General features: G+C 37.5%; 1 protein-coding gene across 14 annotated transcripts in view; it reads left to right on the top strand.

The window, feature by feature from the left end:
• LOC124720011 (basement membrane-specific heparan sulfate proteoglycan core protein) overlaps positions 1–27107 on the top strand; it is an 801341-nt gene that overhangs the window by 529355 nt on the left and 244879 nt on the right. For all 14 annotated transcript variants that reach the window (XM_047245254.1, XM_047245262.1, XM_047245258.1 and 11 more), the window contains 3 exons: positions 5850–5957; positions 11256–11402; positions 26515–26580. In XM_047245254.1, the coding sequence (XP_047101210.1) occupies positions 5850–5957; positions 11256–11402; positions 26515–26580 (321 nt within the window). The remainder of the gene's footprint in view (positions 1–5849; positions 5958–11255; positions 11403–26514; positions 26581–27107) is intronic.

The raw sequence follows: 27107 nt of genomic DNA, 5'->3' as shown, positions 1-27107 counted from the left end.
TCTCATCACACCTTCCATTAGTTTGTTCCGAATGGTTCGTGGTGACACTCTGCCTGTAAATCTCTCCTAGATTTCTGCTGTTGTCACCTGTCTGTTTATCACTCAGTCGAACAATGGAGCGATCTTCTAGCAGTGTAGTCCTTTGGGAAGGACCTGTGTCGGTTCTTTTTGGGAAGGATCTGTGTCAATTCTTCTTGCCATGCTGTTGTCCTGAATCCATCTCATCACAACTTTTTCTGCAGGCATTGCACTACAGCCAACTGTGTGCGCTATCCATCGGTACGATGCTCTTGTGGCCATCGTGCCAATGATTTGACCTTTCTCAGAGTCTGAAAGATGGCAATAAAATGCCTTTGTTTGTCCTCTGAGTTTACTGTGTTGTGATCTTCACCTCTCGAGTTTCAGTAATGTTGGGCACACCCGATAGCCGACGCGTACTTCCACCACTCTTTATCTGTAGGAATGGCCTTTTTCTGTACCCGAAATAAGCTCACATAAGGATGAAATTTTAATTGGAATATCTCACAGGTGCAGAAATACCTGGAGTATTAATTTGGTAACGTGATGTTCCATTTCTTGATGTAGCTTCATTTGAAATATAATTTCTAATAAGGCTATTTTCATGTGGTACTTCACTGAGTGATTCAATTAGTAGAACTTCTTTTTGGAGATACTTCACCAAAAATTCCATCCAGCAGCATTATTCATAGGGACCAGACTTTGTGCATTGGAAATTGAGGACCATCTGTATCCCATACTGTGCTTGGTTATGCTACATAGTCTTACCACTCCTTCCCTGGAAGAGAACGTGCATTGTGGAGCATTTTGTTGCATTTTAGTTGTCACTAGTCCGTTTTCCTTGTGTAGTCTTGTTTGGTACTTTTAAACTTTCTTCTGCTGATATCCAAGTTGCCATGTACACTTTCCCCAAACTTCAGAAAACATTATTTTAGATCTTTAGAAAGAGCTACAATGCGAATGAGTCTAGACAGAGTGATACGCCTGGAACATATTCAGGAGTTGTAAAGTTGTGTGTGTGACAGTTAGTATTATCTTGTTTATTTATGTTCAAATCCAGGAAAAAAATTTGGGTGTTATTTGGGTAAGTTGTATAATTTTATAAACCGCCACATCAATAATTCTTTATTCTTTTATGCATGAAACGTGTCAGTCAGTGGCAAATAGTGATATTTTGACTTAATATACTAGATCAGTCTCATGTCATTTATGAATTGTATGAGATCTAGTGCATTATTTACTTCTATATGCATCAATTTTTTCATTGTACAATGATTTTTGTAGTTACTGTCATGTCTTGATAGCAAGTTTACGTGTTTCTCGTAAGTTAAGTCCCAGTTTGTTTTGTCCGTTCTTTATATTTACTGCAGCCCCAAAATAGATCGAACGAGAAAGTCTAGCAGTAGACAGAAGGAGAAAATTTAGCAGTGCTTGCATCTTTCATAGCATTTTACCCTGTGCTCTTCATTCCTTACATCAGTGCATCTCCGTAAGAAACTGATTCTCTGTGACAACAATCTATAATTAGAAGCATGCTTTAGATGCATGAAGTGCATCACATTGTAGACATCTAAATTTTTTTCATGTTTTAATCCAGCCATCATTTTTTACAATTACTGTGAAAGAAGTCTGTGAGATACTCTGTGAAACATCATCATTTCTTCTGTAACATTTTCATTGTATGTGTATGAACCAATGAATGCCAAGCATGAACAATTTCTGACGAGTGAAATAACTTAATAAAGGTTTATTAAAAAAGATGGACCCAGTTTACTGAATTTTTATTTCATGAAATACAAATTGGATGTAAATAATCTGTAAACTGTTGGAAAAACGAGAATAAACAGTGTCAGTTACCACTGTCAGAATGGTCACACCAACTGACAGCCAGTTCACACTGGTTGTTAATACAATTACTACCATGCAGTGTTGATGCAAGTCATAAAAAAAGATGCTCACATAGCTAAAGTCTGCAGACCTTAAATCAGATTTGTGACACTTGTACTTTTAAAATAGCATGGGAGAAGACCTCCTGGCTCTTATTTTCTGTCCGAGTTCACCCGATCTCACACCGAGCGAGTTTTTTCTTGTGGGAGGGAATGTAAAAGAGACACTTTACGTTCCACCTGTACTGACACGTTTGGCCAACCCGCAAATTATATCACGTCGTGGTAACTCAGTAACGTGAGAGATAGTTCTTTGTGTGCAGGTCGAGTGCAGCTATTACTTCGATCTTTGCCCTGCAGGAGGGTAGCTTCACAGTGATCATTTTAATCTAAATTTGTAATCTTTAAAATCTACTGTATTCATCTGTAAACATTATCATATCTACTGGTATATTTCATTAAATATAAATTATTAAAATTGGTTCCATTTTTTAAAAAGTCTGTGTTTAAGTACCTGTACTAAAAGTGTACACTGATATTCATTGCAGTTGGTACGTAAAATTAAATATGGATTTCTCTTAGTAATTGTGGTCCGTAAATTTATAGTGATATAGGTATGGCCAGCACATAACCGTAAGGAGGCAAAATTCTAGAATGCCCTGCCAGTAGAAACATGCAAATGTAGGAAGAAAAGAGTCCAGGCTTTTGGAATTATTAGCTCCTGCCTCAAGGAGGAAGAATGAAAAAACAAAATGACATGTGGTGGGATCTGTGACAGATAACTAACAAGGTGTGGTCCCCCGAGGGGAAAATCAACTTTTTGAAAACTCCTGTATGATAGTGTAGGCTAGGATTCTGCAGCCATTCACCCAAGTGACCCTTGTTTACATGTAATCAATGAAAAAGAATTATTTGTGATGCTCTGGAGCAGTGGTAGTCAACCTGGCCCCTGCTGCCCACTAATAGGCATTCGAACCTTCGTGGTGGGCAGCAGATGGTAGGCGTTTTAAAAATGTTTTTGTTAGATTTCCTTAAAATTTTGACATAAACTATTTGGTAGGTAATTATTATTATTTTCTTTAATTTCCTGTAACTGCTGTATAAATTTTTTTTAAGTAAAGTGAGGTTACTTCCCCAATTTATGAACCACTATTAATGTGGAACTGGTGGCTGGGTAGAAAATTTTAGTACTAACGGAGGTACAAAAGTAGTTGGTAGGTAAATAAGACTGGTTACCCCTGCTCTAGAGCCTAAAAATAATGCTGTTATCGAGAGTGGCAGTTTAGCGTAGGGGTTAAAGGCACTTTTCTGAAATGCTGAAAGATGTGCGTTTGAATCGCATCAGGCACTTCCCAATTTTCATTTTTAAATCTTTATTAAAATGACTTTGATCATTATTTTTATTGAGTTACTTGGTTTAAATGTAATTTTTTTATTTCTGGTCCTTTGCTGCATCATTTTAATCATCATATTAACTTTTTTATTTGCTCTCTTTTTTTCTTCTTATCCTTTTTTTCATTTTGGGATCTTTCAATTACTTTTATCTGTCTGTCACAATATTTCAATGTTTGAAAATGTCAGTCTGGTGGATAAAAAAAACAAAAGACAAAATTACCTATTTATATGCACTGTGAAATGGTGTCAGACGTGTTTAGTATTACAAGATGTCCCTTTTTGGAAGGTAATCAGCATACAAGGATTTAAAACATAAATCTGTATTGCTCTGTAGACAAAAAGTGTACTGACGAAGATTTAAGTGGAAGATGGAATTGTAACTAAAATTATGTTAGAGCAAAATGAGTAACATAAATAATGAAGTCAGTAACATGGAGGAAAGTATAAAATGATAAAACAAGAAATTATATTAAGGTTAGTACATAAAAATATTTACAGTCACATGGGCGGAGATTCCAAATGAAAAACTAGTGATAGGAAGAAAAAATGAGAGGAAATAAAGGTAATACAATGGTTAAAATGATGTGGCAGAGGTTTAGAAATAAAAAAAAAAGGCCTGTAAACTCAGCTATTGAATAAAAATAATTATCAAAGTCTGTTCGATAAAGATTAAAAGAAACATTATAAAGCATGTGGTGGTATTGGAACCCACAACCTCCAACACACCAGAAATGAACCACTACTGTATGCTACTAGTAGAGTACTCACAAGTGGAAGCCCTCTTGGGTGAATGGCTTTGTAAAGCAGCATGAAGACACTGTACTTGCATTTGGGAGGACAGTGGTTCAAATCCTCATACAGCCGTCCACATTTAGGCTTTCTGCAGTTTTCCTATATCGATTAAAGTGTTTGCTGGCTTGGTTCCTTTCAGACGATGCCAACTATTATTTCCTTCCCCTTACTCTGACCACAGGCTACATCTTCAATGAACTCGTTAATTGGACCTTAAACCCTAATCTTTCCGTCTCAACCTGTTGTTTCTCACCTTTCCCAACTTCTCGTTCTGTTTTCCTTGAGGAAGTGACAAAACATACTGAAATATGGGATAGGTTTTCCTACTTTTATATGTGTCTATTAACAGTGCTTGGAATTTTACCTCCTGAAATTAAGTACTTTCCAGCTTTTATGTCACATTATAATTTTAAAGTTTTCTTAAGCAAATTTTCGTTTAGTGCTTCCTAACATCCCCCTCCCCCCTCCCCCCTCACCCCAACACACACACACACACACACACACACACACACACACATCCGTGATAAGCATTATTGTCATCTGCAGTCTTTGAACAGACCTCTGATGGTATTATCAAGGAAGCTGAACTACATTTGAGGGCAAAATGCTGGAAAGCAATATGTTTCGTGAACTAGGGTCGCTAAGACTGACAAGGGTACTTTACAAACAGGCCTCAGCTTCCTAAAGCAATATGACACAATTCTTAAAAACATTTGAAGAAATCTGCTTTGATAGTTTGCGGTCACTGTTAAGTATAAAACTAGAAAACATATTGAGCAATTTAATACAGCTATATGCAGCTGAGTGTGTAGCATTAAAATGTTGTAATCAGAAATTCTCGCTGGTACCAATTTTTTAAATGTATTTTGGTAAATTAAAAATGGGCAGCACACGGTGGAAAGAAGTTCGAAGGGACATGGACAGACTTTGAATTACTCACAAGATATTGAGAAACAACTGCCACTCGGAAAGAAATTGAGATTCAGTGGTTTCCACGAAAGCCCCCAGAAGAGGCACAGAGCCACACGGGCAGAAAAAAGATGAGAGAAACATTGATAAATGAATGGAGAAATGTGGAAAAAAAAGAAAGTAGAAAATGTTGAAATAACTATAGTCTGTAGTAGGTCGTATGTAAAAGGAGAAGAAGAATATTGTTTGATAACACGTTGTTTTTTATGTAATATTTCACATATTTGCATCAAATTCTAATTTACTGTGAATATTTTCATTTTCATGCAATTAGTGTTTTATTTTTAAAGCATGTCATTTTATTTTTTTTAAAAATTACGTTTCTATATTTGTTACTTAACATTTCACTTTGATAATGGATATAGAATTCAAATGAAAGTAAAGAAAGTTAAAGTTATTGTTAGCGAGAATTGAACCAGCACTTCGTGATTACAGTTCATTTCACTACAGGCGGCTTTATTAGATTGCTTGGAATGTTATGTGCTTAAACATTGCTCTGAAATCTTGAAAGTCAATTTATTTTGTATGTTTTCGAGAACTGTGTCATACTGTTTTGGGAAATCCCGCAGGATTGAAGAAAATGGGAAAGGGTCAATCCATTAAGTCCCCTTGCAGGAAACATTTTTCTCTCTGCAGGAATGAATGTCACCAGTTGTGAATCTTTAGATGCAGTGCATTATTCCTACAGCTGTTAGTTTCCATGTTTTTATACACACTGTGCCTTGATTTTCGTGCTCAATGGTAGTGTGCTCATAATTCCCCATCATTTATTCACTCTCTTTGCAACAGCTTGCAGGCCGGGAGAGTTCCGCTGCCGCGACGGACAGTGCGTGCCTGACTACCAACGGTGTGACGGAGTGACGCAGTGCCGTGACAGCAGTGACGAATATGGATGTCGTGAGTATTCACTGATGACCCTGATTTTTGTACAGCTGCTGCTATCATAAACTTGACGGTCACCACTTGTCAGAAAACATATTCTAGCAATGAACTTCTCCATGTTTCAACCATCACAAATCGACACAGACTGCAGGAAGTTTTTCAGTCAAAGTATATGTACAGATATGTACTTTATATTCACATACCCCAAAATCCTACTTATATAATGTAAACATTCTGCAGCCAGCTTGAGTGGCCGAGTGGTTCTAGGCGCTTCAGTCTGGAATCGCGCAACCGCTACGGTTGCAGGTTCGAGTCCTGCATCGTGCATGGATGTGTGTGATGTCCTTGGGTTAGTTAGGTTTAAGTAGTTCTAAGTTCTAGGGGACTGATGACCTCAGATGTTAAGTCCCATAGTGCTCAGAGCCATTAGAAACATTCTGCAGGTGATCCAATGCAGTCATTAGTAGAACAGTAAAGAGTGTCCATCTGGTCAAGTCTTGAATAAGTATTGGAACATGTCATTATTAGAAGTCAAAACTGTGATTAGAGTTGTGTGGGCAAACATTGTGTATGTACCCACACAGATGCAGTGATTGGAAAACTTTCTGTTCCTGATGTTGATTTGTTATAATAGCAATTATAAAGGTTTTTCACTGCAGTTGCAGTGTTTCTCATATTTTTACTCATGCTGATCAATATAGAATCATTAACTGTACTGGACTTTGTAAGAATCCAGGAAAATTGTACGGACCTGAGTATTGCTCCTACAAAAAGGTATACATGGTGTGTGTGTGTGTGTGTGTGTGTGTGTGTGTGTGTGTGTTTACCAGCATTGAATATTGAGGCTCTGGGTCTTTTCTGTACTACTTTCAGTGCAAAGTAGTGCTTTGGCTACTTAATGTCAGTGACACACTTCAAACCAACAGTGGCCATTGTGTGAAGAGCGTCTGGCTCAGAACTTTGTGTATTGTTGTTGTCAAAGTCAACTGATGTTACATGCCAGTGAGAACAGTTTGAAGCTTGTTTCTGTGAGGATTTCTCACTTAGTTGAGATTATCTTACAAAGATGTGGCACAGTAACTTGTGTTGGCAATGAAGAAATTTTGAAGGGCAAAAGAACCTTTAACATACATAACTGGTGATAAAACTATAAATCATAACTAAATTATGAATCTTCATCACTAAATGACTATCCTGGCACTTCGTTCCAGTTGCAGGTTGCATATCTAACAACTTCCAGGGTGAAAAAAAATTTGATTTTCAGTACTTTAAATAATTATTTACTGAATTAAAAAAATTTAAATGCTGTCATCAACTACTTATTCAGAGCTGTATACCCACATGTAAGGCTTAATACAGTAAGTCAAGTATTACAGTCAGAATCTGTGTATGTGTTTGAGGCAGTGTAACTCATGGAGTGCAGTTTATCCAGGCTGTACTCATCCATTGTTTGATAGTGAGAGCACGTAGCAACTCCCAACAAACTTTAATCGTAATTTCAAACCTTTCCTGAACTTTTCTTACTAAAGTGGTTAACACAGTTTTATATGTGGGAGCTCAATTCTTTAAAGAATTATGTTTGGGAAGTTTAGTGGTTGTTGCTAATAAGTGACACAGCAACTCAAACAGTGCCAATTGGAAGGAGGAAAAATGGTCAATAAAATCAGTATTTTTTTAACTGGTCAGTTTTAGTCTGTATCCTTAAAATTTATGTGACATGAAGGAAAGTTTATGGCCAGTAAAGTAATGGTTGGTGTGGCATATGGATTGAAAAATTTGAAAATTCCGTTGAGAAGGCTGTAAGTTTTGTTAACAGCCTTGTATGCCAAAGTGATTCTTGATCTCTATATTGGGAATGTTATGCAAGTGATATGAAGTCAATGAAAACATGGAGATATCTGACAAATTTCAAGATGAGTCAGAAATTTTTCAGAAGAAAAATGACACAGAAATCATATGAAATAGATCACATATTTCTATCAGAGAGGTCAAAATTGTAAAATAATCTAATGTTAACAAATTTGCACAAAAACATTAAATAATTTGTCTCTTGGATACAACTTCAAAGAAAGAGCTTCAAACTGTACTTAAATACTGGTTTGATTCCGAACAAATGATAATGACACGACATCTACATAATTTCTTCATCGGTAAAGCCACTGCTAGTCGTATTTACTCAGAGTTAAATGAAGCCTCGGATAGTGTCGAGCTTTCTCATTGAAAGCTATTGATGATAGGTTGTGATGGTCCCAATGTTAATAACAAAACGGTGGATTGTTTTATGATTCTCTGATTCTGTTAGAAAAAAATAGTTGAGTGATGTCGGCACATGTAACATAGACATCATCCGTATTGTCTTCCAAAAAGAATTACGAGGACTTTGGTGAAAATACGTTGGACATGATCTTGTTTGTCAGTAATTTTTGTTGGACAGATTTTGAAAAAATACAGTCAGATATGGAACTTTCAGGTCGTTGGTTTATGAAACATGCTTCCTCTATGTTGCTGACATTAGAACCGGCTGGAAAGAGATTTTTGGAAAATGGTCAGCTGTTGAAAAATACTTTCTTCACTCCATACCCCAGCACAAAAGCAAGTTGATGAGTTCTTTGCAATAGAAAAATATTGCTAAACTGTTAAAAGACAAAACCACTAAAGTAGGCATTATGTTTGCTTGTCCAAGTGCTCACACATGTTCAGGATCACTGGTTGCTTTCAGATGAGATCGTGTAATGCATCTAATATATAATGAGTTCATGAACTTCATCAGAGCATTCATGAATTGATTTTATGTTTTGTGCTGCTCCGCTGAGTCTGGAAGTGTGTGATAAGTATTATGTGCCCCTGAATAGAAGTGTTCAGCACTAGAGAAAGTAAATATTTCAAGAAGCTGAATGCACAAGAAAGATACTACATTTCCATGCAACCTGGAAAGCACTGTGTGTCTGCTTGTACACACATTTTGGAAAAGTCTTCTCTGGATAAACCAGCGTTGCAATATCTTTGATGATTGTATGCCGCAAAGAGGGTGAAAGAAGGATCACATAAAAAATAATGAAATTAGATGCAGTTCTTCCAGTTGAATGCAGTGAAGATGTACTAGTTGATGAATGGAAACTATTGATGTTAAAAGAAGAAAAATTGGGTAGTTACTAGAACCCGTCTGATGTTTACCGGAGTAAATTTTTTATAAGACATATACTTCTAGACCAAAGAAATACCTTTGCTTCTGCAAAAATTGCGTAGGATCTAACTGCACTTTCACATGGCAGTGCGAATGTAGAAATGGAATCCTCATTGTCGGAAAGCAGCTCGAATGCTGATACCCGTGAAAGAACATTGGATGCTCATTGGCTGTAAAAGGTTCTGTGGTGAATTTACTTGAGGGGAGGCTCACTTTGTAATAATCATTCAGAACTTTTCAATTCACACACTCAGTTTGTGTCAGATTCAAGTGCAGTACTGTGAATGTGAGAAGAGAGTGGCTGAGAAGAAACTGAGGAAACAAGAACAGGAAAAAGAAAAATGGTTGGAAGCAAGTATGAAGAGTAAGTTTGGAAAATAGAAAGTAGACATTGAACAATATGAACGTTCACCGATGAAAGTGAAGGAGGGAGAAAAGTAGAAAAGATTGAGTGTTGATAGATTACTGGATGATGGAAACAAATGTTTCAAAGAAGCAATAAATAAAAAACGACTTTGTTGGAATCAGTGTGACCCAAGCAGTGTTGGAGAGTGCTAGAGTTTACAAAAGTTACGGAACAAGAAGTGAAGAAAATTGAAGGCTTAGAGAAGATACAGGAAGCAATTGAAAACTGAAAAAGCAGTGGTATGACAACATTTTTTCAAAGAAGCAAAAACAAAGTTAGATTTAATGACCCAATTTTGTAAAGAATTGAAAATTATAAGTTGTAAACATTTTGTTTTGCATTATTCTGAAATGGCACTTTACAGTTGCACTTTAAAACTTCCTCTAGTTATAGGTATATTTATCTTGAATAAGAAATATCAGTATTAATATATATTAAATTACAGTGTTTTCTTAATTTTTTTATTATTACTGTATAGTGTGTTTATAAAGTAATGAAAGCGAAATTGTTGGATCATTTGAAGTGCGTCCTTGATGGAGTGCACTGAAAAATAATGTTTGTGTTAACGGTGTCAAATTAACTTTCTATTATGACAGCACAATGTGAATGCCATTCTGTCATGTAATGCATTACAAAATCTGCACTGTAAATTCATCAAACCACAATTATTACTCTCAGAATTATTTGGAATTACATTCACTAAGCATTTAAATGTATCTTTCAAAACAACAATACACTTACCATTATCAATGTCCACACAATTCCTGTTACTTAATCTACACAATAATTGTGTGTCTCTAGCTCTTTGTCTTTCAGTATGATTCATTAATGTTCTGCTTTGAGGCGTAGTGTAAAACAAATGTAGTTTCTATATAATAAGGGAAGTCATAGCTATTCTAAATGAACAAACTGAAAATTAGAAGCTTACTTCAGATTTGTTTTAACTGTGGCAAATTAACTCAGTTAATACTGTTTACTACTCTTTGACAAAAATTAAGTGGAAAAAACAATCCATTAAACAACATTATGTGTAGTCTTTGTTTGTTGTCCCCAAAGGCTTCATTATTACAATACTTAGTTTTTCACTACTACCAACTTCAACATCCTAGCAATTGTGGTATTGCAGCTGTGTGGTATGCGTGTGTGCCGATCGATTTACGGAGTAGAAGTCGGTAGCAGTGTAAGAGACCGAGGAAAACTTTTCTCACCTGTGTATCACTTCTTGCGTTTACCTCTCTTAACGGCTAAGTACACACACGTTTTTTCGTGGCAAAGTACATTTTGAATTGTGTATGTTGCATTGGCCTCCTTTTATAATTAATATTAAAAATCAGTATTTCAGTTTTTGGTATTCACGTATTAATTTTATGATGCTTCTGACCCTTCTTTCCTAATGAGAAATTTGAGTAAGTATTTATTCTCCGTTTTTATGTCCAAATCAATAAAGTCAGTTGTTGCAATTCAAATGGTCAGTGATTCAGTATTTTAGTCTTAGGTTTGGTTTCCATCCTCACAATTGCAGCTGTGAAAGATAGTAAAGTAAAACTTATTGTCACTTGCAGCAAAATTTGATCCAAGGAAATCGGGGAGATCATCCCAGATATCTCACGGAAATTTTTTGTCGAAATGATGTCGCCCCTTCGGATTGCCTGTAAATTAGAATAGTAACGGTGAGGGTACCGGTACCTACCACTCCGTACGTAATTCCTTTTTTTGCCTGCAGCTCCGCGCCCGCCGCCACCCACGCCTCCCTCAGGAAACTGCTTGCCCGGGCAGTTCGCGTGTGCCAGCGGAGGGCAGTGTGTGCCGCAGTCGTCAGTGTGCAATGGCCGACCCGACTGCAGGGACCGCTCGGACGAGAGGGACTGCCGTGAGTATATGCACTCCTCTGCTCTGCGCCATTTGCTCACTGCCGTTCTGCCTGTGACTAATTATTTGTTTTGGAGCCGTTCAGTTTTAGCACCAGTGTACCAACATTGTGTGAGACAGTAGTGTTAATAAAAAAAATAAACTGTACACCATAACGTCATTCATTGATGGATTAATGCTTTACTATACATTTCACTTTTTCAGAATAGCCTACAGCTGTTGATAAATAAATAATTTTTAACCACCCATTTTGAACAACTCGTTATCTTCAGGTTCTGTATATTTATTTGTAGCTGGCTGTATGACAACATTCTTATTGTGACATTGAATAAAGTAAAAGCCATCCAGCTTAGCTGCTGTTAATAATAAAATGCGTTGATGCAGTTTATTAATCTTTGTAAGCTGTCGTAATCCGTGCTTCTGTGTGCAGTGCAATGCATACTGTTAGTATCGAATTCGCCCGCTGAATTAACAGTGAGGGTTGGTGTGTTTGCCAGCCTGGAGGTGGCTTTTAAGGAGGTTTTGCACATCCCACTAGGAGAATACTGTGCTGGTAACCAAGTTGGGTACTCCTCTTCCACATTTACAACACCATATATAGAGAGTTGAGGTACACATATTGTGTTCCAGGAGGTTAATGGGGTGGTGACAGGAAGGGCATCCAGCCACCCTTTAAACCACCTGTGCCAACCCCATTAATAGCCATGCTGACCCTATGGCAGTGCAAGGTGGAGGCACGAGAAAAAGAATTTAGTGATCGTGTAACTGAAGTCGATGATTATTAGTCAACACTATAAGCACATAACAGTGTGGAAATATTATTAACTGTGTATCTGAAGTGGAAGTGAAGTTTATAAAGTGTTTCAGTTGATTGCTTACTTATCTTTGACACAAAGTAAAAACTATTGAAATTCGAGTCAAGTAAGCAGTAAATCAGAATATGCATGGATTGTCACCTGGTGTTAGTGATTAGAGATTAGAATTGTGGGACGTGTTTAATTTTGGGCACTAATGAGCAAGGCTGTCAGCATCCATTCTCTGTATAATGGTAGAAGTACTGGGGGAAAAGAATGCTATATATCTGCAAACTCAGTCATTAAAGTGCTACACATAATTTGCCATTGTCCCTGATCGTACTTTTTTTTGTATGTTTAAGATACTGGTAAGCTTAATGGATTGTTGAAATTTCAGTAATTAAAGCCTCTGGCAAATAAGTTTAGAGAAGAAGTTAGATATCTCCAGTACGAGACATTTGCTTTGAGTGGTTTTGGGAAACAGCAGAAAATCGAAATTGAGTTATGTAAGTTGCTATTCGTTCTCCACTCCTTCCAAATAAGATGCAGAAGCTTAACAATTGGACGATGGTAATTTGTGTATAAAACAACACTACTCAGTATCAGTCACGTCTATTCACATATTTATTGGAACGACATATTTCAGCAGCTTGCTGTCATTGTCAGGTGCCTTATCTATACATCAACTATGATGTTATTGTGGCAATGGAAAGTCCTCGGTGGTATATAAAAGATATACTTACAGACTCATTTTTTTGGTTATAGATAATTCAGCACCTTAACTGTTGGATCCTTATCTACTTAAATTGTTATGTTAACACATTCCTGTTAACTGTGGAAGTAAAAAATTCTTTCACACTTCAGAGGAACGTGTGGTATAACAATTGATAAGTAAATAACAGGTAGCCACTTGATGGCAGCATGTTGCCAGAAAGCATCGTACTAGTAAATGTTGGAGTGAAAACACGACTAAACCTGGAAAAGTGTTATTTTAAAAATTGTTTATTACATTCACAGACCTCAACCAATTTTGTACAATGTGGACAAATTTAATTTTAAATGATGATAGGTTTAAAGCTAGAAACATTCAATCCACAATTACTCTGTCAGTGTGTGACAGGTTATGGTGTACTGTTTGTTTGTTATAGTGTGATTTTGCCTGCAATAAAAATAGATTTACAATTCTGTCTAGAAATTGTGCCGTGCAGCTGTGTTTAAAATGGATTCACTTACGTTTTTGTTTTTATTTTGTTGTCTAGTATTTGGTTTCAGACAGGTGGAACTCTTCCACAGATGCTAAAGTAGTATCAAATTTTATTTGTTGTTTTGTTATTGCTCTGTTGTTATTTAATGATATTGTCTGCTGTTCCTTGTTAGTGTCCTGGAGGTTGCTCTGTGGTCTCACTTCTAACTCTGTAAGGAATTCCAGTTAGAACAGCTGTGTCTCAGTTCTGCAGTGCATCACATAGTTTCATTTAGTGGTGTGTAACTCTGTAAATGACTAATATTGAAGTAGAAGGCTAAGCATCATCTGAACATGTCACATTTAAAAATTTTGAATCACATTTAACTTAGATGAATAGCGATCAGGGGCTTGTGAAACAAAGAACAATGCATTTTCGCAATGTTATTAATAACAGACACCCGAGCATCAACTTCTGCTTCTTCCCTCCACTTGTATTATTATTTTTTGTTATTATTGTTTTGGAATGGAACTACATTTTTTGGGCCAGAATGGCAGAATTAGTGGTAGCAAATCAAACATTATAAATTTGTGAACATGACAAGAAATTATGGGATAAAAAGCATTGAGATTTTTTGTTTTAGTAAGTATGAGCTCAAAAAGATGACGTAAAGTTGAACTCTTTATGATTTTTGCTGATGACCTCACTTTTCTTGCCAGCAACATTCAAGTAACCAAATAACAAACACAGTCATTGGAGGCAAACAAAATTAGAATTGGAGAATACGACATAAAAATTGTTGAAAAGTTTAAATATTTGAGAGAAATAATAACACATAACCTGAAGGAGAAACCATCATGGCAGAATAGAACAAACAAATTGATTAAAGCACATTGCGTTGTCAAGAAGACATATAACAATGAATTCCTCTCAGTAGCCACAAAAACTGAAACACTACAAAACTGTCACACAGCCACAAATGACATATGCTAATGAATCTATATTTAAAACCACCAACACTGTAGCAATAGATAGCTCAAAATAGAAACAAGGATAATCAGAACATGTATAAATAAAAAAATACCAAAAAGATGGAGTTTGGAGAATAGCTTCAAATGAAACAGTTCATAAAGAAATAGAACCAATGACAAGTATAATGAAAAAGAAATGGATATCTTTCTTCGGGCATTTGATGAGAACAACAGAAAATAGAATTAGCAGGAGAATAATTGGGAAGTTACAGAATAGTTAGATCGGCATTAAATGGATCACGGAGATCAAGGCAGACATGATAAAATGTCACATTACGATGGGGGATTTGAAATACAAGACAGACGTGCTCAAGATACTTCAGGACAAACGTGTCACACTAGCAATAAAAATTAACAAACAGAGAATGGGAAGGGTGATTTCAGATGGGGAGAGAAGGGCATAATCTGAATGACTGGAGAAATTTTGGGCCAACAAAAAACAGCAGAGCTTAATTCATAATGTTGACTAAAGTGGTCCAATGTTGGCCATAAAATAAAATAAATAAGTATGAGCTGAAAAATGCATCCCTTAGGAGATATGAGCACTTGTTCATCTGTAAAACATATGTCTTCTGCAAACTCTTTGCTATTACGAGTGATCTACAAAATGCAATAAACAAATGAGGACACATTCCTCTGTTATTGCCCACGGATACCGCATACAGTTAACAACTGTTGTTACTCTAAATCATATTTATATTTCTGAGTAAGTGTTGTGCAGTGCAGGCATTATTTCTAATGGAACCAGTTTGTATTTTGATAAGTTAGTGAAATCATTTACAGTGTAATTTTATCTTTGCACTTACCAGCATAATATAATCGCATTACTCCACATTAGAAATGACAGACATATTGAATATTTCCTTTCGTGATGGCTCATAATTGCAACTCATATGTAATAGCGAGCAGATTACATTAGAAGCTCAGCTGTGTTACAGTAACAGAATAGTGTGTTCTCATTTGTTTACTGTGGTCTGTAGGTCGTTCATAATAGCAAAGAGCTTGCAGTGGAAGAGATGTGTCTCTCAGTTTCGTAGATCAGAGGGTGCTCGTAGCTCTCAAGATACGCCTTTTAGAGCCCATGTTTACTGGACTTTTTTTCTTGTTTTGGTCCAAACTGCAACCTCTCAAAATATTGAATAAATGTATTTATTTATTTATTTTTTTTTTAAAGTTGTCAAGTTGATTTATTATAATTTTAAATTTTAAAGGTGCAGTATACTTCGTATGTACAACTGTTGTGTCTATGCCTTTTTGAATTTTACAAATCTACTTGATCTTGAGCTCTAATTCTCCAAAATGCAATAAGAAAGGGCATATAGATGAACACGGATAAGACCAGTTACTTTGTAATAAGCAGAGAGGAATGATGACACACCATTAGATGTAGGTGGTAAAATCTTTGGAAGGGTGAAAGACTTCAACTATTTGGGGGAGCACCCAGTGAAAGAATTGAGATAGACCAGGAAGTAAGGGCAAGAATTCAAACTGCAAACAAGTGAAGGTTTACACTCGGAAAGCTGCTCGAGTCCCGGCTTTTATCGAGATCCGTGAAGATTAGCTTCTACGGTTCTGCGGTTATGTAAAGGAGAGACCTGTATTCTTGGCAAAAGAGGGAAAGAAAACTCATGATTTTGAGAATGCTGGCCTGAGATAGATTTGTGGACAAGTGAAGAATAGAGATGACTGGCAGAAAAGGTGACTAAAGAGAGAGTGAAGCAGGACCGGCACATAATGCGTAGAGAAGGCCAGATCGTCCGGCAATTGAAGTGGTAGAAGAAGACATAGGAAGTAAGGGACAGAGAGGAACAACATGGCTGAGATAGACTGGACAGGATCATAGGGGATATTGGTGTGATAGGACTAGCTAGATAAGAATACGTGGAGACTGGTAGGCAAGGCAAAAAATCAACTACGGTTAATGTGGCCAACCTAGTAAGAAAGACCAACGATGGTTTGTGTGGCCAGCCTAGTAACAGTCACAGTTAAGCCTAAACTAAAATATTTGAGTTTAAAAATTAATGAAAAACTGCAAAAACATGGTGGTCTTTGTTTCTTTAGCTCCTGATCACTGCCTGCCCTGGGGGAAAGTAAATTACTTATATCTTAATTTATCATCAGGTATTTGAGGGTGAAAAAGTGAGTTTATCTTGTGTTTACAACTGTTGCTGCAGTGGTAACACCGGTTTCCATCAGATCACCAAAGTTAAGTGCTGTTGGGCTGGTATAATACTTGAGTGGGCGACTATCCGGTCTGCCAAGTGCTGTTGGCAAGCGGGGTGCCCTCAGTCCTTGTGAGGCAAACTGAGGAGCTACTCGATTGAGAAGTAGCGGCTCCGGTCTCTTAAACTGACATACGGCTGGGAGAGCAGTGTGCTGACCATATGCCCCTTCGTATTCATATCCAGTGTCACCTGTGGGCTCGGGATGACACAGCACCCGGTCAGTACTGTTGGGCCTTCCGAGGCCTGTTTGGACGGAGTTTTTTACAACTGTTGCTATTAAATACGTTCAGGGCAACAACAATTGTTGATTCACGTATCCTCTTTATATCAAATACATTTCATCCCTCTCAAGGTTGCTTCATAATCTCATTAGAAGTCATTAAGAGTGTTGACTTCTTCCAGTCCATTAACTGTCTGCTTCAAAATGATGTTCTCACATTACTGATGAGTGTTGAAAATCCTTTTACATGATTGCAAAAATGTGTTAAGTCCTCAATTGTGCTTACACTTATATTACAGCTGTTGTAAGTCCAAACTGACATATGAATTAATGGTGTGAACCCCAAAAGTATACCCCTGTATTGTATTGTACGGAACTGGGGACCTAGAAATGATGGAGAGGCTTCATCCCCGCCATAGCCTTCAGTGGTTCACAACCCCACAACAGGCTACAGCAGTCCACTCACTCCACCGCCGCCCCACACCGAACCCAGGGTTATTGTGCGGTTCTGCCCCCAGTGGAACCCTCTGGGAATGTCTCATACCACACAAGTGTAACTCCAAATGTTTGCATGGTAGAGTAATTATGGTGTGCACGTACATGGAGAAAGTGTTTGGGCCGCAATTGCCAACGTAGTGTAAGTGAGGCGAAATCAGGGGTGCTTGCCTGCATTTGGCAAGGCAATTGGAAAAGTATACCCTTACTGAGTCATGCCATAAAAACGTGAGAGATCATGTGACTTATGGACAGTAGAATCTGTAAGAGTGCTCATACACACCTATTTCACATTCGGGGTCTTATCTGGTTACCTCCCCTGTGATATTACTCATAGCTTCTGTGGAGTATAGAGGTTATTGTCTGACACACTGAATTAGCTGGAATTTCTTAATTGCCTGTGTGTAACTTAAGCTACAAAATGTTGTTAGTGTTCATGAACATCTAAGCTATAAGTCTTTTGACAGTAAATTAAGATAAACTGTGTGTATCTCTTGTAAACAGGATACAAAGAAATGACTCAGCTACTATGTTGAGACTGTGTTTGTATCAGACAGATTCTGAGTGGTGTATGTTGTTTTTGTTTGCAGTTATGACCATTCTTATAATCTTAGAGCTGATAGCAACTTCGTAGCTATGCAGTACAAGAAACATTGAACCAAGTTACAAAGGTACCTCGCTGTTTACCCCCCCCCCCCCCCCCCTCCCAATCAACCAACCAACTAAGTTATGAAGTCAAAGAATATACTTGGAATTCATAGCTTCTCAACTTGGCACACAGTTTTGGAAACTCATTAGCCTCAACTTATTGTATTACATCTAAATCTGACCGGGTTGCCGAGCTCCCTCAAATCCGTCTTCAGAGTGAAGACTACTGCTGCTGCTTCTACCACCACCACTACTGAAACAACGTATAAATCTACATTTTATTTCACAAGCCAATTTAACATGTGGTGGAGGGTACGTTGGATACTGTGATCAAAGCTAAGTTTCAGTTGCTGCTCGTAGAATCCGTGTTGATTGCTGGAGAGATTCTTGATTTCCAAAATGGTTATAACATGCAAACAAGAAACGTATCCCATTTAGGTCTTAAAAGATAGCTTATCATCAACTCCAAGGACACAGTAACATCTATGTTAGCAAACAAAAGCATAATTCAGTATGTGTGGATTCCAGTTGGAACAGACGTAAAATAAACACAATTTATTGAAATGAGAAACAGTGACCGATTATGTTGTAGTTTCATTTACACAGCAAATTATTCCTCAATTATGAGTATTTTTCAAGTCTATTAAGTTTTTATGACAAGAACAGTACAGTAACGTAATGAAATGTGTGAGTTGACATACATCATTGTCATATGCTGAATAAATTGGCTGTGGTTAAGAAGTTTGGACAGCCCGTCTAAATCAGCAAGACATAGCATTAATAGAAAACATACATATGATGATGAGCTGGTGTGTCGTTACGTGGCAATACCAATATTGTAGCACAACATATCAGTGACAGAGAAAGAGCAGTTAAATTGTAATACAGACTAAATATTCGATGTCGGTATGTGATGTCATATATCCAGGTAGTTTCAACATGTGACACTTTTTCTGGAACTTTCAGTTATTCTGAGAAATATGCAAAATATCGGACAGTTCATTAATTTCCTGTTGTGTCTGTTACAACTCAAGTTAACAACAACATGTGTTGTTCAAACTTTTACATTTTATTGTATGACTGTGCATTACTTAGTGTAAATAGCTAATGCACTTGAAAATTTCTTGTTATTTGTTGGAAACTTGTTGAGTGAATAAAACTGGAACATAATTGGTGACTGGAGTAATGCAGATGCAATCAACAGTTGCAGAAAAGACCTTTAGCACTTCGAGGAATGATAACTCGATCACTGTCGTAGGAATCAGACAGTAAACACAGTTTTAATTTAGTGGACATTAACTGCCTGTTTGTATCCTGTAAAAAACGGTAATGTAACAAAAGGAAAAGGAGTTGTTAGAAGAGATTTACTGTACAAGAACCTGAGGAATGAAGACCACGTGTGACCTCGTGAGTTACCCAATCAGGTAACGAGACGACGACGACGACGCAGTCACCGCGTGCCTGCTCCAAGGTGGATTTCCGTTGCGAGAATGGACCGTGCATCCCGATGCACCTCAGGTGCAACCGCATGGTCGACTGCCCCCTGGACTCGAGTGACGAACTCGACTGCCGTAAGTCGTGCCTCGACGTTCCCTGTACATACAGCTGCGACTAATACCGGCAAAGGGAAGATGTCAGTGAGGAGAGTGGCTGAGCCTGGCCTTGTCACCAAGTATTGAAACTATTGTGAATCCAGCAGAGCCGACTGACAGTACTGCACTTGCTGTTTATCTCTTGTTGCTTATCTACCTATTTATCCCGGTCAGAGCACAGATAGGGAAAGGAATGGAAATTGTCCACAGCGTAAAATTGAAATTTGTTTACTTACAAATTTTTCCAGTATTTCAATGGACATTAGTGGTCACCAGTTTAAGAAGATAATAAAGATTCTATTATGTTGTCTTAACTCCTTTTCTGCACAATTATCATTTTGGAGCACTGTAGACGGTGCAGAACTCATCCCAGGCAGTCGTGTTGCCCTCCGAACTGACCTATGTCATTTCAGTGAAGTGCTTTAGATGTACCAGTCTGTTGTACAGAAGGAGTGCAGTAAGATGGGTCAATATGGAGATGTGACAGAATTGCAGAAAGGAGCTACTGTGTTTGGAAGTGCCCTCGTCCGCACTGAGGATGAAGTTGTCTGACTTCTCGGTGTATCGGACAGCGGAAACGTGTCTACAAGGAATGCTGTACCGTTTGCAGCCATATTACATAAAAGATCCTAACTGACAGGGATCAGAGGCAAGGGTCACATCTTGTCAGTGATAAACAGTGTCACCCATAAGTAGCTGCTGCTGTCTGTGAATACGAATCAGTTCCAGCCGGTTTCGAATGAACTTTGTAAAGAAAACTGTGTGCAGTAGTGATTTAGAGTCATTTAGCTCGTAAAAGGCTTTTGCTTATATAACTTTGTAAAGAAAACTGTGTGCAGTAGTGATTTAGAGTCATTTAGCTCGTAAAAGGCTTTTGCTTATAGTGGCACGTAAATCTGTACTTCTTCAGTGGGCCAAATGACACAGATAGTGGCTGACTGCAGGCACTTTTCAAAAGATGTGAGGCATGAGTGCACTGACGTGTTTCATCTGTGCCAAGTGGAGGGAGTAGTTTGTGTCACAGGTGATTCTTTTGATGTTTTGAGGTTTTTTTCTCATACTGTGACTTGGGCCCACTTGTTCAGGTTACTCTGGACATTAACTGGAATGTTTATTTCACCATTATTGTTGGACAAGTGTTCTCCTTCTTTCACATATTCATGATGAGTACGATGTGGAAACTTGTCTTCTGAGATAATAACAGCCACGTTAACAGGACAAGCACGCACGTGTTCCCGGTTTGAAGAGCACTCGGGCACCCTATCACACTTTGAGCAGGCTTGCTAAATTCCTTTGAAAATGTCACGGTCTTTTTGGAACAGTAGGTGAAACGTAGCAGTCGACATTCCCGAAATTTGGTAGTCACACAGGGTCCGAGCATCGATGAGGGAGTTCAACTGGATAAGGCATATCTGAAGAAACTTTCTAAATTGAGGTCGTTATCATAGTTCGAGGTGGGGTTACAGAATTGAATATAATATCTCGAGGGGTTGACTGATTATTTGTCCACTGTGTTTATGGATATAGATAGATTAAATACAAAATTAAAGAAAGTTAGGAGGCTTAATGACAGATGAAGTAGCAGCAGATGTTTGTCAGGAGCTGGTGGATTTAGTGTCAACAGTTTTTCCTTTCAGCTGCATTCTTTGTTACATTGTTCAGTTTACAATGCAACTAATTTGGGGATCACTGCATTATATTCTCATGCGAATGAGTCGTATGACTTTAAAGAGTTGAGCTAAAAAGATATAATAGCTTTACATAATAAAAAAATGAGTTCTCTTCTTTGTTGTGTTCCACCATTTCAGTTAAGGTTTCAATTACTTGGTGACAGTGAAGGCATTCGCTGCCTTCTCATTACTGTAAGTAGTCGGCTACCTACCAGCAGGTCGGAGAGGATACAGGGAGTAAGGATTGTAGTGCTGGTTGCTGAGATTGGAGGTAACCCGGAGCCGGCTAACACGGACTTTGAACAATAACTATTCCCCACTGTATATTATGAAAAAATATTAACAAAGCACCACTACAGTTCCATCACATCATTTTTGTATCCGCATCTTTGACACTCACATTTTTTTTTCTTAATTGTAATATTGTACTTCTTAATTGTAATATTGTACATAGCTTGTGATACATTTTGCTTAAGAATGACATTAATTTCTCCCAAATCATCATCGTCTTAAAAAAAGGTTGGGTCTCTTGGCCATTCTCTTTCCTTGTATCATTGTCAAGGTGGCATTGCAGTACTTTTTTGCCCCCGGTTTGTATACTAGCCTTGCCAAATGACTGTCTTCTGTCCATAAAGCATGGTAATGTCGTCATTTCCTAGACTCTTCTTTTCAATCGGTCACAATAATGTTCACGAATTCTGCTCAAATTGTGTAATTTCTGATCTCTTTTAGTCTTGTGCATTCCTAAACCATGAATTTTCATTTCACTTCCCTACAGGATGAACCACATAATTTTTAACACCCCTATTGTTTCATAAATTGTTCACGATACTGAAGCGATGTTTTCTCCAAATTATACAGGGTGTCCATAAAGTCCTTTTACAGCTTCAAAATTTTATTACAACAGCGGTTGTTGAAATATTTTAACAACATTTCTTTTATTGTAATCAGTGTTTATAAAAGTTTTTTGACAGTGTTTAATAGACTTCTATAAGGGCACCTGTAGTTGCACAAAGCACATAAAGACGGTATTCGATTTCTTGCCATGTTCGCTGCAGCATAGCATCATCAATGGTGGCAATGGCGTTACGAATCCTTTGCTTCAAGTCAGCAATGTCCCGTATCTGTGTTTGATACATGATATCTTCTACGTACCCCATTAAAAAAAGTCCACGGGGGTGATATCTGGTGAAGGCGGTGACTAAGGAATTTGCCCATCCCTGCCAATCCATATGCCTGGAAATGTTTCATTGAGGAACCGACGAACATGCAGTCTACAATATGGTGGTGCACCATCTTGCTGGAAAATGATAGTTGGTTGTAAGTCAATCAATTGTGGTGCTACATATTTGGTCAGAAGGTTGAGGTAAACATCTGCAGTAATTGTTGACTCATTGAAGAAATATGGACCAATTATTCAGTTGCACATGATCCCACACCACACATTCACTTTTGGATTATTCCAGTGAAGCTCCCTAGTCACATGGGGGTGTTCAGATCCCCTGATTCTCACATTGTGTCTGTTTAATTTCCCAGAAATGTGTAAAGTTGCCTCGTCACTGAAACAAACTCACTTGAGGAATGCTTCATCCTCCGAAAGGCCTTCCAGCATGTTGAGTGCAAACTCTGTCTGTTTTGGCTTGTCATTTGGCTCAAATATCTGTAACAGTTGCACTTTGTAAGCATACAACCGTAAGCTCTTGTGGAGGATGTTATGCACAGTTGAACGTGGTAGTTGCAACTGTCTGGCAGCAGTGCAGATGGACTTCATAGGTGAATGAGTGAAGACATTTAAAACGCAGTCGACGTTTTCCTCGGATGTTCTCTGTCGCACGCTCCTCCCTTTATCCAACGCTGTCTCTGTCTCCATAAATTTTTTTTGCCATGCACGGATTGAAGGGCGCGAAGGTGGATCTCATCCATACTTCGTTCTGAAGTTTCATTGAGTCTGAATATCCGATTTTGTCTCAATAAACCAGGACACACATTGTGCCTTCTCTTGAGGAGTTGCCATTTTATAGAGGTTCAGTTCCTTCCATCACCAGAGTATCTGAAAAACAAAATTTTGGTGTATATAAAAAAAGTAAAGTGATTACAATAAAAGAAATTTTGTTAAAATATTTCAACAACTGCCATTGTAATAAAATTTTGAAGTTGTAAAGGGACTTTATGGACACCCTGATTTGCACTGTTGGGCATATGATTGTGTTGTATGGTTAAATCTCATAAATTTTGTATTAGCCGAGACACTGAAGCAGACATTTTCCACCCTATAAACGTGAAAGGCGGAGTTGGTTATTGTTGTGTAAACACCGCCCAGTGTGGATCTCTGTCATTATATACAGCAAGAAGATGATAGAAGCGCACTGCCCTGTCGTGCTGTTAATGATTTCTTCCTATATTTATTTAATGGAAGAAACACGTATTCGTATATTACAGCTTTTGTTTTAAACAACTGTTTGTTGTTTTCAGCATCAGACTTTTGTGGACTACCAGCATGTCATCTTGGGAAAAAAAGAGTGATAGTAATTTTATTGTATCAATGCCTTTACAGTTTTATGTCCATAAATCCAAAATCAGGCTTGTATTGTTTATCCTTGTTAATACATTTTTCGGAATTCCCATCCTACTCTGTTTTGTTTTGCAACCAATCATTTCCTCATTAGCTCTGTACAAAAGTGACCTTAATTATCACAGTTTTACCCTCCTGTAGAATGTTTTCTCAACTGTTGGTGCTTGGCGGTTGTCATCTGGCTTCCATGACGTGAGTGGATTACAAAATTCTACTCTTAATAACATGTTTTTACTTCACTTTTTTTTCTCCAATGAACTTAATGGAATTGAAATTTTATAGCTTGGTTGATTTCACTGTACATCTTTCTTAGTTTCATTGCTACAAACTTTTGCCATTTTGGAATGAAGCTAAAGACTGCACATACACTGTTCTTGGAATGTACAATGAAATGGAGAGGTAAATCTAATTATATCAAGTAGTTTGTGGTGAGGTGAGTAGCTCTGTAAGGTGTTGGTGGTTGTATTTAAATAATTTAATTAAATTGTACCATTGTTGCTGTAAGATGTGTATTATGTATCCTGTATCTAGGTAACACTGCAAGTATAAAATATCCTCCCTCCTGCAGTAAACAACACTTTTTTGGGATATGAGTAGAGGTGTAGGGTTAATATAGCTTTTATTAAAATCCTATAAGAATATGTGCAACTTGTAAAATTGTGGTTCAAATGCACAGTGGAAGATAACTAGCAATTTTGTATTAAAATATACAACTTACTTGTAAAATTCATTTATTTTACTAGCTTTTGCCTTGTAACAAAATGTTAAATTAATACACGTGATTAATCAGCATATACTGTATATACAAGTTAACAAGTTTCCTTGTAAGTATTTGAAAATGACACTTTTGAATAAACTGTTGTACAGTTTAATAAAGTTGGTCCAAATGACAGTTTAATTTGAAATTGTATACTGACATTTTGTTACTCTTACTGATTAACTGTAGAAAAGTATACATCTAAGTAAAGGGACATTTTTTTTAAATTTGAATGATTTGTTACAGAGTCATTTGAAACTGTACTCACATAAAAAGTGTAATTAAATACAAGTTGAGACAGAATGCCTTGCTGTATATAATGCTTTGTATTTAAGCTATAACATACTACTATAATATTTATTTTGTAATTACTGGAACAATTTTATCAAGTAATTGTAAGTACTAGAATTTGGAGATGTGACATATACTTATCTTCGTGTTACATTGTACAATAATTTTTGCTTTTGTTTACAGCTGTTTTGAGTCTTTCTTGTTACAAACCTCGCAATTCCACATGCACTGATAAATAGAACATTAGCAAGTATTTTGATATTCACTAGCCACGCAATACTGTCTCATTCATTTCGGTGGCTCAGAGGTTGCTTTGTGGATAGCAGCGCAGAATATCACATGTTAGAGCTGACGTCAAATCATGAAATTGTTTTTCCATTTCTTACTACTTTCTCTAGTTTATTGATCATAATTACAGCAACATTACCATGCCATTCCATACCATTGACACCATACGATACTCCCCATTTTTTGAGTGTTCTGCAATAGCCCTACACAATGTGAATTACATTGTTTCCTTTCGTTTAGCTTACAAATACTTGAGCATTCAGATGTATCCTCTGAGAACGATGATGACGAGACCCAACAAGTTCCCCCACGTTCCGTGAATGGGTGAACCCACTTCTTGGAATTGAATAACAGTCATTTAAGCAGAGGTTTCGTTTGCAGAAAAGTACTGTAGAGCAATTGGAACTAATGCTCAGAGACTATCTGATGAAAGCAATCAAAAGAAACTAACTGCTGACTGCAGCGTGCTGTTAACTTATGGATTTTATGCCACAGGAATCTTTCAGATAGTGGTTGGTGGTCTTGTTAAAGGAGACATGGCAACAGCTTTCAAAGCTGTCCATAAGGTATCGGCCTTACAAGAGAATTAAAGTTGTCAGCAACTTCTCTCCTTGCCTTTACCTTGTTGACCACAGTGATTTTATCCGCCTTCACCCCAATCCACTCAGTTATATCTTTATACTGGCCCAATAAAATTTCCAGCAGTAAATCTTTCTCATACTGGGAGAAGTTTAATGGTTGCTCCTTTTTCTGTTTACTTGCTCTCTCACACTTATAGCGTGACACCTGATAATAAATACTGTGTATCTATGATGTATGATAAATATCTGTGATCGAAGCACAATACTTGTGTCAATAGCTGATTTTAGCGGTGTTGCCAAGCATGTTACATGCTACCTAAGATCCAATCGGAACCTGCTTCAGTGGATCCATATTTAGTGTTATGCAATAGAGCTGAGTCCTGAACATATTTCAGTTTCTGATCTTATGTCAGATTTGACCTCCAGTCAGCGATGTTTATACAGTCGGCCCTAAATGTTGTTTTAACATTATACAAAAGATGAATTCCACAGGCACTCATTTGTTACTTGTAATGATGGAAGGCATGTGACTTACAGAAAAATACCGAACTATGTTTGCTTGTTCCCTTCTGCTTTGTATTCATTATTTTAGTCATTTCTTTACGGACTTTCTGAGTTTTTATTGTGTAGTAAAATAATGTTTTGAACCTCACTAGAGTCCATATTGTTTCCATGAACATCAAGACTTCCATAGTTTTCAAGTTATGAAGTAAGTGAGTTCCAGCATTGCTGGATATACATCAACGGTGTGCTGATTTCTTGCAGCTGCCGTACCAACTGTCGGAGGCCTCAACCTGAAGACTTATCCTGACGACCAGATCATCAAAGAAAGTATGTACAAATTCATTTGCTTTCTGTGTTCCCACTTTAGTGTGTAATAAATAAATTTCCATTTCATACTCTTCAATTGTGTGGCGGCATGAGGTTATCCCTTCTATCAAACCTCACATTAACATTGTATGTGGTGCTAACCAAGTATAGGATTAGCTGTTTTGTTAAAGACCCTTTTTTTTATTGGGCTCGTACATGTCAGATCCACCCTGTCTCCCCATTTTATGGTCAAATGATTTATGTAGAATGTTTGGTACAGAGGGCATGACAGAAATATACCTTTTTTATGTTTTTAGAAAGCATGTTGACGAGCGAATTGAGGATTGAAATCCGTGTCCAGAAATGTTCTACAGTGGCACTTCAAAGTGTCACGAGCTACTGTTTAGCACTAGGCCACCACATGAGCAGCAAGTGTTTTTCTACACCAGGGCCTTTTCGTCTACCGTGCTTAGTTCCTTCTGCGGTGTTATTGTGACATGCACGGAAATCTGAGAGGCTATCTGATGTCCTGAATGTTGCTAGATGCG

Source organism: Schistocerca piceifrons, chromosome 11, assembly GCF_021461385.2.
Source record: "Schistocerca piceifrons isolate TAMUIC-IGC-003096 chromosome 11, iqSchPice1.1, whole genome shotgun sequence".
NCBI classification, from domain to species: Eukaryota; Metazoa; Arthropoda; class Insecta; order Orthoptera; family Acrididae; genus Schistocerca; species Schistocerca piceifrons.
Note: the sequence above shows the minus strand (reverse complement) of the source record. Positions and strands in the feature narration are given on the sequence as shown.